The sequence below is a fragment of the Gymnodraco acuticeps genome, unplaced genomic scaffold (assembly GCF_902827175.1).
Source record: "Gymnodraco acuticeps unplaced genomic scaffold, fGymAcu1.1, whole genome shotgun sequence".
Classification (NCBI taxonomy): Eukaryota; Metazoa; Chordata; class Actinopteri; order Perciformes; family Bathydraconidae; genus Gymnodraco; species Gymnodraco acuticeps.
In genome coordinates this window covers 3,569,825-3,582,921 of record NW_022991219.1, presented here as the reverse complement: position 1 = coordinate 3,582,921, position 13,097 = coordinate 3,569,825, and the positions used below count along the sequence as shown (strand labels likewise).

Here is a 13,097-nt window from a genome sequence, read left to right as displayed (position 1 = left end):
TTTAGCCTAGCTTAGCATAGTATGTTTTCTTAATATGCCTCTAATAAATATTTACGTTGTATGCGAACAAGAGAACTATCTTTCCAGACCAATTGGATCACAAAATGTTTGTGTTTGGTCAGAAAAGAGCTTTAGACTCGTAGAAGCTTAGATTAAGGTTAACAAATAATGTGACCATCTCCCTTGTTCAGGGAATAATTGCCTGAAAATGTCTACATTCTAGTAGTAGTGTGATAAAGCTTTTTTGTGTGTGTGGAAGGTCACACGCCATCACATTCTTAATGTCTGCTGAGCCAACGCCTCAGTCCAGGGAAGAGGGATGGTTTTGATCCCGAGGCGCTGGCATATAGGCGCAATTTACGGCTGTGGCCCCCTCGCTCCACGTCCTGATTCTCATTCTCACCATCACAGCCCCACACAGACACTTATTACTAGACAGAACATAAAACATGCTTTTCCCTCGACACAGCCTCCTTTATTCATCTAAGACCTGGGAAGGAATGATTGCAACAGTCAATGAGAAGTGTGCATTTAAATGATTCAATAAATAAACTACTAATTAACCTCTCCAACTCATACTGTACATCAAAACATTGTTGAAACGTACATAAATGGAAGTCATTTTGAACCCTAGGGTAGCTCCCCAAATGTCTCAATGTGTCCAGACATGTTAGGGAAAATGTTGTAAACGCGTTTAAAAAATGCACAAGACATGTAGAATATTAAGTAAAATGGCTTTAGGAATCTAGAGATTGCATTTTCACTCAGAGTTACCATGTTAAAGCTTCATACATGATACATAATGAACATGTGATACTTTCAATGGGTGTGAAATAGGGGGGATTTGTTTAAGCTTAAAGCAACATAGATGGAAATAAAAGGTTTGACTGCTTTATTAAAGCATACATTTTACAAAACACAGCAAGTATTTTAAGACAAACAATAGTGCAATAACTACAAAGTGACTCTTGAGAAATCAGCCATTTTGCAATGTATGCTGATTGCATTGGGACTGAAGGACTAAACCCCCTCTGATAGCGTTCAGACCCGGAGTTACCTATGAGAGGCGTTATTGTCTACATGGTATTCACAGGTCTTTATAGCCTCGTAATACTCTCCTGTGTTTTCTATGGTTATTGCGAGGAAGGGGAGCTAAGGTGAAACGTAAAAATAGAAAGTTGAAGCACTCTTCAAGTTTGAAGCATGAGAAGGGAGGGCTGTTTCATAACAGCGCTTTTACACCGGCATCTTAGTGGATGGCTCCCACCACACCTTCTACTCTGCACTGCAGGGGTATAAATCTTTGAAGAACTGCAACCAGCGTCACACACACGCACATTCAGCGCTGATACTGTCCCACCCAGTTTGTGGGCGAGGGGAGATGAACTAATAAGAGACACAGGAGGCCCAAGGTCTCAGGGTCTATAGGACTATCTGTGTGTAAGTGTGTGGAGCATTGGCTGGGGGTACAAAGATCAACATACAGTACAGCGGCTGGTGATCCATCATATTTCCTTTAATACACGTCTGCACTGTGGCCCTGTAGAATAAATATGTCCAGAAAAAGGTCAAGGTGACATTGCGTTCCTGCTTGTCTTGTTCCAAAGCAACATTTATGTTATGAGATAAATCAAAGCGAAGATGATTATCTCCTTCCTCAGACCTGAGAACATGATGGAATAATATTTCCATTGCAACACTGAGAATTAACATTGAACCTTACATGGTAATTGATCAAATGGCTTTGCTTTAGATACAGATTGTTCTGCATTTACTGCATCATTCTAAGGGTGCAACAGATATAAATACATACATACAGTTGTGAATATTCTCTCCATCCTTTCATAATATTTAATAATTTATTTGGCAGGGACAATGCACAGTAATGAACACTTAAAACATTCAAATGTATCAACCAGATTTAGCTTTGAGCTCATTTCCATCTGCAGTCCCTCATAATATCATTAAATCATATTTAAAAATGAATGATGGACAAGGTGCTCAGATCTTTTACTTTAGTAAAAAGTAAACAATATAGAAATACAATATGTTTCTACTGAAAGTACCAAAAGTTAAAGTATTCATTATGCAGAATTGCCCCTTTTTGGACTCTTTATATTTCATTAATGGATTATTATCACTGATGCATTCATGCATGCTGGCAAAGGGCGGGCTTGTATTTATTCATTTGCATACTGCTGGATGGCTCGTGAAACTTCCCTCAGTAATCAAAAAACATTATGGTTGTTTTGTTCATAATATTATATGTTATTAACTTGAATCTCCATTAAATATGACTGTATATACCAAATATATGTAAATAGTACAATAATACTTTCTGTAGTAACAGCACCTCAATATTTTAGTTCCTAAATGTACTTGGTTGTTTTACACCACTGTTATAAACATGAAAGGTGGGTGTTGCATAACAAATAAACACAATGAAAATCGTGGGCAGCCTCAATAATGTCAAGTCTTTATTGATATATATGGTGTCATACAGCAATACATAGTTATAACAGTAAAGAGAATGGTATTTCAACTACATTCAATCCCTATGCTTTGTGCAGCCATGGTAGCTCTAATAAGACATAATAATGATTAAACACCCCACTGGACAGAATCATACACGTCACAAAAAAAAGCTGCTGGTGTTTTAAGGCATTTCACATCCTACAGTTATTTGTTCTATGGCTAAATCTTGATTGTTGGTTTTGCACTGGTGACATACTGTATTTTCAGAGAATGCTTGATTTTTTATTCCATGAAGAAGTGGTGTTGCATGTGCACTAAGAAACGTTTGGCAGTGCAGGGGTAGTAGCAGTATGGATGGGTTTCGTTCAGACACCAATGAAAACTATTTTGGATAAAGGCTTGACATTTCCAACCATGAAACATTCATCCATTGTTATAGCTGTATACTATAACATGCTGCTAACATTTGTATGTTCTTGTACATCTCACATCTTTTCTTCTGCTTTACACTTGAATTCAGTAATCTGTTAAACAAAATGCCCAATTTTCAGATTTGCTGCCGCTCTGAATATTCCCTGTTATGATAGGCCACTGTGTAGAGATACAGTACGGACACACTCACTACAGTACTCATGAATATCACAATCCTCAAGTAAAACATCCAAACCCGTTCCAGAACAGTCTGCCGTACAATCAGTCATTTTTTTGTTGTGAGTGCAGTTTGACAAGACGTGGGTCGCCATGACCAGCAACAGTACAATAAGATGTGTTAAATTCGGCAGTGTGCAAGCAGAAAAAACAAGCTATTCCTTAGTCTGTCATACTGAGTATTTCTAGTGGTGAGGTCTTACTACAACAGACATTTGATTCAGTCATGGCCACTGTAATAAAGAGAGAGGTCAATTTGTTTCAAGTGTGTTGCAATCTGGCGTTTCCAACTGATTTTGTGACGTATTTTGTGCATTGATTATAGGGCTGGGTATCAGTAATCTGTATCGGGAAAGTCTTGTCCGAAATAAACCAAAACACTCGAAAAACTCTCCAGTCCATCAAAACCTGCATTTGATGCATTTGTATACTCACATCCAAAAAAGAAACCAACTTTTTGTATGGGTATGCTCACAGCCAATCCATGTAAACATTCTTTGATTTATGCGACGTCTGATTGGCCTACATTCAAAATATAGTGGTGTGAAATAATTTGAATTTAGTGGAGGCAATTCACATAACAGGAAGTTTCCATTTACGTTTTAGGTATCCATGAAGTAGGGTCAAAAAAAAAAAAAAGTTATCAAATCAAGTTCTCTGTTATGGTATTGGAATACTAGTGTGTTGATACTGGTATCGAAAATGTTTTACGATACCCAGCCCTAGGTGATGCCATGGTTTTCTTCTGGCGGAGTGATATGGTATGGATTCTGGGGCTCACATGTGCTTCAAGCAACATTGATGGCAACATGGGAAATGAAATGGCGTAGGCATACAGCCATATGGATCATACAGAGTCTTGCTCATTTGTGCTGAAGCGCACGTTTCAAGAGATCGCTTCCACTTTAATATCATATTAGCTGCATTTCGTCTCCATTAGGGCATCTTCGCTCAACTTTCACTGTTCCTTGTATCCTTCGACAAACTGTGCAATCTGCTTTCTACATTTGCAAGATAACTTCCTGTATAAGTGCCTAAAGAGATGTCCTTATTCTTATCTTCACAGCGTTTACATCTACCTAACTCCTACCTAGCCTACAGGCTAACAAGCGCACGTCTATGACTTCTATGAGTTTTGTGCATGATGACGCTCAGCATGGAAGATGGTGAAAAGGAAGGCATGAGTCTGCCTTTTAACTCCGAACGATGACATTGTGTCCAAAGAGCAATGGGCCAATGGATTCCATGCAATCATCTACATACAACATGCAAATTATGCTCGATTATTATTTTGCTATTTGACTTACATTTTACTTAAATAGCTCAGGGAATCCACTTCCGGGAATGAAACTTCACCGGGGAAGTTAAGAAGGAGTTTAAAGAGAACGCTGTGAAATTGTGCAATGACACTATTTGCTCATGTACCTGATAATTAGTCTTTGAAATATTGGCTCAGCAATACGCTATGGGTTTCCTTGAACTGTGTGCTTCCTCACTGAACTGTCACTGGTTGTTTTTTCCGTGTAAGTGGATGCACACACATGCTTCCATTGGAATGTGTTGAGAGTACCTCACAGCTTGTGGTACCTGTGGCTGACCAGAGTTTTTATTATCTGTCGTGTTTCAGTAGTGTGAAAGACCAGTATAATATTACTTTCTGAAAGATCTGTAAGAGATGCTACGTAAGTGCTTGTTATTGTTTGAGTGTGTGAACTAGAAAGAGAGAGCACTGTGTTTTTTGTAAAGAGTGATTGTTACAGACGATTTATAATGGATTTCCTTTGGGGAACACATGTGGGGGGAAAGGGGAAAACAGGAAGGGTAAAACAAACATCTAAATCCCACACTCACTCACACACTTGTGGACATTTAGGATAGAAACCATGACCAGGCTTATAATACAAGGCAAGGCGTTCAGCGTAGACGCCCACAAGTGTGTAAGTGTGAAGGCTCAGGGTTTGTTCTAGCTTGGGAAATGAATAGAAGTATGGTGGGTTAAGGGTCGAAAACTAGCTTACAGTATAGGCTCTTAGTTGTTCTGATTGGTGGAATTGTCGATGGGGTCTTGCTGCTTCTCCATCTTCTTGGTGGTGACAGCGGTCTCCTCGTAAACCTCACGCTGGGTCACCTTGCCCATGGACTTGCTCTGCTGCTGCTGCTGCTCCTCCTCGTCCTTGCTCTTGGAGCTCTTGCCGGAGCTGCTGTACATGCGGCTCTGGTAGTTGTAGCCTTGCCCGGAACTGATGCTGCTCATGGAGGAGCCGGGAAAGCTGATCCCAGTCCCGATGCGGGTCTCCTCACCCTCCAGCAGTTTCCTTCAGAGAGAACCATAGGGGAAAGGTTTAGAACAGATAGAGAGTAATTGGAAGAAACAGCATTTTTACAATGGAGAAAGTGATTTTTCTCCCATTTTATGTCTGTATCGTGTCTTTTCAATTCCTTGTTATGGTTATCATAACTTATAAAAGTGATTTTTAATAGTGAGAGTGAGTTGTCTATGAGAGAACAGCCTACCTGTAAGCTGCAATCTCAATATCCAGTGCCATCTTGACATTCAGCAGATCCTGGTACTCCCTGAGGTGACGAGCCATCTCGCCCTTAGTGGCCCGCAGGTCGTTCTCCAGCTCCATCATGTTGTCCTAAGGGGAATCAAACAATACAGGAAAAGAAGGCCAGGGTTCAATACTTGTTTGAAGAAAAATAGTTTGTGTGTACCTTTCTCTAAAGGGAATGATGGCAGTGCCCAGACATAGACCTGTGTCGATCCTATTTTTAATCCAGTGTGTAGCTGGCATTCTAGTCATTTATAAGCAAAATTGTGTTTGGTCTAAAAAAACAAACATTTTCTCAGCTAGGATTGTTGGATCCCAAACAACAAAGAAAACATACTGATCTAGCAAATCCACTCAGTGGGCGTTGTCAGATGCAGCAGTGGCGCGCTGTCCCATGGGAGTGAGTTTCAGCACCACGGACAGAGCTCAGCTGCTCCTCATATTATTACCGCACCGACAATTATTTGTAATATAAGAAGAAATGCCCATATGCAATGTTTACTGTTCAATGTTACAACACCTTTATTCAACTGAAAATGAAAGGATTTTATAGCATTTAAAAAAGTCATTAAAGGTGATTACCTGGTAGTTTCCAATCTCCATATTGTGCCTTTCCTCCATCTCCCGCAGCTGCTTTTCCAGAGACTCGTTGGATCCCCTCATACTCTCTATCTCGATGGTCTTGGACTGCAGCTGCCTCCTGTACTCGTTCAGTTCCTCCCTGCTGGCGCGGATGGCGTCATTGCTCTTGCCGGCCTGCTCGGACAGGTCGGCGAACTTGGTCTTGTACCACTCATCGGCGGACTGCAGGTTCTTGGACGACATGGACTCGTACTGGCCTCGGATCTCCTTCAGGGCGGAGGTGAGGTCCGGCTTCGCCACCTCTATCTCCACGGACACCTGGGCAGCCTGGATCATGTCCGTCAGCTCGGCCACCTCCTCCTCGTGCACCTTCCTGAGGAAGTTGATCTCGTCCAGGAGAGATTCCACCTTCTTCTCCAGGTCCAGGCGCACCATGGTGGCATCATCCACATCTTTCTTATAAGCCTTGAGGGTGGCCTCAGCTTCCTCCCGGGCGCGGAACTCGTCTTCGTATTTTCCCCTGACCTTATGCAGCTCGTCCTCGACGGAATCCCTCTCTATCATGAACTGGGACTTCTCCCCGCTCAGCTCCTCCAGCTGGGAGCGCAGTTCGCGGATCTCTTGCTGGTAGAGCTCCGCCAAGCGGGACGGTTCGGCCTGCCTCTGGCGCAGAGCGGTCAACTCCGTCTCCAGCACTGCGTTGTGCTGCTCCAAGGTGCGCACTTTGTCGATAAACATGACAAAGCGGTCGTTGAGACCCTGCATTTGTTCCTTCTCATTGGTACGGACAATTTTGAACTCATTGTTGAGGGCATTGCTCTGTGTCAGGTCGAAGGTCTCCAGTGGCATGGAGCGGCCGGACTTTCTGTTGTACGAGCCCAGGGCTGATGCGTTGCTCCGGGACGCAGAGGAGGACCGGTAACCTGTCCTGGAGGACATGTTAATGGTTGACCGCGACGGAGAGGACGCATAACGGGGAGAATCCCCAAAAATCTTGCGGTAGGAGGAGGCGGAGAAGGATTCAGACCCGAAGCTCATCTTGGCGTGTATGGAGAGACAGAGCAGAGCAGTGGGCGCGTCTCCTTTATATAGGGGGACCAGCCCAGTCACTTATTAATGCAGAACATATGAACATCCGGCTCATTGCTTCCATATGCGTCAGGTAGAACAGCAAATATAAGAATCAATGTTGCATTTTTTTCTTATTACTATTCTACAATTAGTCTGAGGTAATCCTACTATTGGTCCAGATATGCACAGTGGGAAGTTTTCTTTGAGTGGAGCAGATGGAACTGTCCTTTTTGGCGCAGTGGTGCGTCAAAGTTGTATCGCTTGTTTTACACTTAAAACTAATAATATAGGAAATGCTCCTCCATAAGCAAATGCTTATATAATTCATATTAAGGGAGCCTCTCCATCTGTTTCTGAAGACGAAATATAGGCTATCTGAAATGTGAAAAACAACCCTATATTTACATAAAGACTGACATTATTTTAAGGAAGGACAATGATGATGCACTTTCCTACAAAACGTTTGAAGATAGGCCTATTTGCAAATAGCACCAGAGAATTATATATTATTCTCTAAAACATTTCAGTGACACTGTCCCACAAGTGTCCCAAGAAATTAAGCACGGTGAGACATCGTTTTACAGGCTGCACTTACAGAAACTTTGTATCGTGTGTTTCTTTACAATGACACTAATATAGGCTATTAAAAGTTAATTAAAATGGGGGGGGGAATGACGTGTGAGTTTGAACTAGAACCACATCGTAATTCATATTAATTTACCTTTTTCAAAAACAATAGTTGATAACTTTAGTTTGGCATAGGCTACTCAAGTTTGCTCAACATCCCTTGAACACATCTCTCCACTTACAGGCCTTTGCTGCCCTCTGTCGTCAAATTGCAGCACATTGGCAGACGGGACATTTTAATATAAAGGCTAGGACCACTTGGCACTTTAAAAGCTGTTTTATATCCTTTTTTACAATGCTGGTTAATTTGTAGTCACCTTTTTAAAGCTCGAATCCCAATTAGTCCAACGTCCATCTGATGTGGAACAATATTAACACAGCACATCGTTTTCATGTCCTCATTTATGGATATGTTTATGTTTATGCCATAAATGAATGAAAACAATATTTTCAAACCTTGTGTTTCTACCCAATGTGCACAGCATACGATGTAGACGAGAAATGTTAATAGAACTTCCTATTATTGTTTATTTTTATGATTACACATGAGTAACCAATGTGTGTTTGAGAGTAGTTTTTTGAATTCTTGTTGAGTTACTGTATGTTAGAAAAAATCGGTTTCCTAATGATCTATTGTCAGTCATTGTGCTGCATTTATGTTCTTGGATGGAACAAATGTGCTAGGGTTTTGATTGGATACTGAGGCAGATTTGCTGTGCAATGAGAAACAGACCACAACCAAACAACAGACACAAAACATACATGACTTAGGGCTTTAAAGAATTAAGAAGTGCTTGTTAGAAAGAATGTTAAAAGCAACACCACTGCTGTTTAGCAACTGCAGTTTCAAAGTTTTTCTTAACAAGTCAAGATAGAGTTAAGAGGTAAGTATGCCTTGCAGCTCATTCAGAACTTTGCAGGGCATAACAAGATGTGCATATTTGTCAGACTCCACAGTCCGGCAACTATAATTAGAAGTTTGAAGGGGCACTATTATGGTAATTATTAGGTTTTCTTTTCTGCCTCTACTGTGACATGTTTACATGCTTTATTGTTCAAAAAGGTCTTTATTGTTCTCATACTGCCTGCTGCAGCACCTCTTTTCACCCTATGTCTGAAACCAGAGCCCAGTCTGCTCTGATTGGTTAGCTGGCTGGCTCTGTTGATTTGCCAACCACTTATGACGTACAATGTGTTGGAGCCAGCTAATAAGCGTGAATGTCGAAAAGTGATGTCACTATTATGACAACAAAGGAGTCCACTCGAGGCGGGGGGGGGGGGGGTCTGAGGGAGGGAGCCATTAAATAAAAGGGTGTCGTTTCGGCCTCTTATCCCAGTTTTTGGCGAGTTGTCAGCAGTTTCACTAAAGAGTATAACTTCTCAAATGGTTTCACTTAGTCGTTTGAGGCCCAGAGGTTATTCTACAACATTTAACAAAAAAAGCTAAGAGTTGACACATGGTGTGTCACAGAATTGTTTCTTATTTCCTTCCCCATTTTTTACGACTTTGGAATGGCGACCTCTAAGATGATAACCTCAGGAATAAACTCTTAACTATCTTAAGCAGATAACTAGCTCCACATTGACCAGCTACATAAGGTACATGTTATTGGACATGCATTGATTCATTATCAGTAGTGGATACCTTCTTAGTACATTTACCACTTCAACTTGTTTATTTACATTTTCTGTATATTTTATACTTTTTACTCAAATACATTACTTTGTTTACATTCATTAATTTGGACATTCAAACTCGGACTATACACAAAATATTATCAATACATGACATATTATAGATTAGGTGACAATTCACAAGCTACCTGGCATTATACAATTAAATTACCAAAGTAAAACCTGTAGTAAAGGAAAATGAGACCTCCATGTTTACTATCTGCACCAGTAAACACGTGATAAACAGTAGTGTAAAGTAGCCAAGTATTTACTTAAGTAGAGTACTTAAGTAACATTGTGAGATACTTGTACTTTACTTGAGTATTTCCAGTATACAAAGTCACTCGGTAATCTTTTCACTGCTGCCTAGGTGTCTCTTGTAGTGAACTGATAACAGAAGCAGGACCGCGGTGTCACGTGTCTGTGCCACGACGACAGAGAGTCCCGCCTCCTCCTGACAGACAGGAGACGCATCGCCCCTGAACGCCTCACAACAACAGCTGGTAGCACAGAGGAAGAGAGTGAGAGCTAAGCAGAGAGCAGGAACAGCACTCATCTGCTGCCTGGCGTTTTACAGTGAAGACACTTAGGAAAACACAGCGGCTATTTTCCTCCGACTTTTACACAGCTCAAGGCGCATGCTCAGACAGACAAAGTGACGGTGCAGTTGTTTTATTCAGGAACTCGGAGGTGAGTACAGTAATGCCAGTCACGACTTAACGCAGTGGAATCTGTCCCCGACACTTTGTGGCTTTTGTTTTTGCATCAAAGCCAGCTAGCGCGTTAGCTTTGCCCGAATCACTTGTATCCGTCCTTCTCAGTAATGTCAGCTATGAGATACAGAGCCGGACAGAGACTGTTTGAGCGGACTGTTAGCTAGCTTCACAGTTAGGCAAATAACGGGACGTTGTCTTGTACCGTCGTTAACCCCTGCGAACAAGGGCTTTCTTTGCTGTTAGCTTGAAAATATACTTTCACAGTAAGTTAGCTTAAGCTAATCTCTCACGCTTCACCCATCGTTGGTTTAATAATATCTCTTTTAAATGTAAACAGCGATGTAAACGCTATTACTACACGTAAACCACATCCTATGTTGAGTGACAGCTAACGTTACGTGTACCATTGTTTGAGATGAGCGTCGACCCTCTTTCTCAAGTCTGACCTGCGGCAACAAAGCCTGTAACAAGTTATCTTATGCCCTTTCTCCAGAGAATGTTTGCAGGGTAGAACTGAAGGTCTTCCTATTGTTGGAATGTGAATCTCTCCAAGCCACTGCTCCCTTTAGCTTCAGAGCCCAGTGGACCCAGGCAATGGGCCAAGGTGTCATAAAGGCATTAGCTGAAATAATAGAAATGCATTACCACGATTAGAAACATCTTTGAAACTGTCTAGTTATGTTATTTTCAGACCCTGTACGAAATTAGATTCCAGATTGTAAAAGACAGACATGTCAACGCCTTTGTTTAGCCTCATGTATAGTCAACATTTATTGCGTTGTTAGTACTCTAACGCAGTGTTTGTTGACACTTGCGTCAGCGTGCTAGTTTAATTAGCATTTTGTGCTGGCACCAAAAGCAAGAAAGCTGATCTGCCTTTGCTTCCTGCAGCACAGCCTCTCCAGTGACAGCAGAATGATAGGGAGAAAACAAACGTACAACTCTGGCCTTAAGGACAAGACTAGGCTTACATAGCATTCACGAGACATTGATTCCACACATTATCCTCTCTGTCCTTTCCTCTTTGATCCTTTTTGTGCATAATCTGATGATTCATTATCAGAGAAAGACTTGATTGTGTTATTTCCGTAAAATACCGTACTATTATGACCTGGCCGTGTTAAATTGTTTCATTTGATTCAGTCTTTTTGCTCATGGCTTTGTTCTTTGACTCTGCCTTGTGATATAGCTATGGTTAGATCAACAGACTAGGTTGAATCTTCATGGTTTGATCTGTCTCATAAATGAACCCAGTGGCCTCACTGGCCCCCCACCCATCCTCTGCTCCCCCACCATGACCTCTATTTGCAGTTGAACACACCATGACAAAGTCTGCATTAAATGATGATGATGAATGACAGTGCAATGATGGAAAACAACAATTATCGACAGAATGTAAAGGGATTACAGGTTGATGTTATATCAGAGCGGTTTTTTATAGTTATCTGCTGAAATGAGCATGCTAACTGACTAGCCTGGGCCTGTCCCATCATGTCATTTAGTTTGGTTATAGGAACTAAATCACAATGGCTGAAACGAGAAAACGCAATTCCATCACAGCTGGTTTATCCCAGGGGGCTTCAAACTTTCTGTTGCTGCCTTGCAGGTTAAACCAACACTTCTCCAGCTGTGAAACGGGGATGTTTTGATAGGAACCTTTTTTTCTACCATATTGCATCCATTAAAAGAAACCTGCTTACTAAGCTCTCTGCTGCTAAGATGCGTTGTGTAGGTGGTTGAAGCTTTAGGGCTGCACTGCACTCCACCTAAAGAAGATGTATGTTATATTCTGATCGTCTGCTATAGCATTCTGGATCAAATATTGCCTCTGTCAAAGGATACTAAGGAAGCACTCAAACCACCTCTCATACCTTAGACGATAATATTGGCTACACCATGATTGACACCATTGTTCCTCTGTTTTAAGCCGTCAACCAACTCCTTATTGTTCTTGACCCAACAAGTCTGGATTCCTGTAACTGCATATTGGAACACTTAAAAAGAACAACACAAGGTACCATCGGACCTGTCGCATTCGCTTCACAATCATTACATCGCTAATGGGCATAACAAAGAAGAACTTCTGGTCAAAGTTATCAGCTGACAGAAGATTGCTAAACTTGTGGTAGAGCAAACATGAAGACCGAGATGCAGAAACTGTGATAAAGAAGCTCCAGTACCAGGTAATGACAATGCATCCTAATGAACGGTTGAATGAAAGTCTGAGTGAAAACATGTGGACAAAACAGCTGGTGGGACTGCTATTGCACAGCAGTTCAAATACCATGTTGTATGTTTTGAAAAGACCTGCATAACATCAAGAGACGGCAGCAGTGTGTGGCAAGAACCAGTCTACAAGGCACAACTGGGATGTTTCTGTCAGCAAACTACTCAAATCTACCAAACGTGGTCAATGTGGACTTGAACGCCTTCGGAATATTGTGGTCAAAATGTATGACAAGTCAAGTGAACGGATGGTGTTGATGATGGAGGGCCGGACATGTTTTCTCGAAGCGATCTCTCCTACTCTTGCAGCTATTCCTGCATGTAATACTGTGCTGACAACCAAGCAGAATGCATATGGGTCAATCAATACTCTCAACCAGAAGCACAAAGTCCTGCAGACTGGGGATGCATCGGGAAAGGTTATCTGCGGCAGAGCTATTGCAGACCGAGAGTTGGTCCAAGATGAAGTGGATGCGTATACGAATGCCGTGGAAGGTGCAAATGCTACAGCTTTGGTTTGGCCTGC

At 41.6% G+C, this 13,097-nt stretch overlaps 2 protein-coding genes across 5 annotated transcripts in view; one reads left to right on the top strand and one right to left on the bottom strand.

The window, feature by feature from the left end:
* Positions 1 to 2,448: 2,448 nt before the first annotated feature.
* On the bottom strand, positions 2,449 to 7,365 carry inab (internexin neuronal intermediate filament protein, alpha b). Its single transcript, XM_034239158.1, has 3 exons — positions 6,258 to 7,365; positions 5,638 to 5,762; positions 2,449 to 5,438 (listed from the first exon to the last, which is right to left on the bottom strand). The coding sequence occupies exons 1-3, from the start codon at positions 7,293 to 7,295 to the stop codon at positions 5,153 to 5,155; spliced, it is 1,449 nt and encodes a 482-aa protein (XP_034095049.1). The 5' UTR covers positions 7,296 to 7,365; the 3' UTR covers positions 2,449 to 5,152.
* A 2,707-nt stretch (positions 7,366 to 10,072) lies between these two features.
* Positions 10,073 to 13,097, top strand: part of nt5c2b (5'-nucleotidase, cytosolic IIb) — a 47,261-nt gene continuing 44,236 nt past the window's right edge. For 3 of the 4 annotated variants that reach the window (XR_004571412.1, XM_034239157.1, XM_034239155.1), the window contains exon 1: positions 10,073 to 10,319. The gene's annotated coding sequence lies outside the window, so the exon portion shown is untranslated. Of the gene's footprint in view, positions 10,320 to 12,272; positions 12,529 to 13,097 lie in introns of all 4 variants that reach the window. The other variant, XM_034239156.1, reaches the window with a different exon arrangement.

Bases quoted from the DNA above. Each gene is read 5' to 3' on its own strand.
- inab (XM_034239158.1), bottom strand. From the start codon at position 7,295: ATGAGCTTCGGGTCTGAATCCTTCTCCGCCTCCTCCTACCGCAAGATT. The intron at 5,763-6,257 runs GTAATCACCTTT...GATTCCCCTTAG, and splicing joins TGGAGATTGGAAACTACCAG to GACAACATGATGGAGCTGGA. The intron at 5,439-5,637 runs GTAGGCTGTTCT...TTCTCTCTGAAG, and splicing joins ATTGAGATTGCAGCTTACAG to GAAACTGCTGGAGGGTGAGG.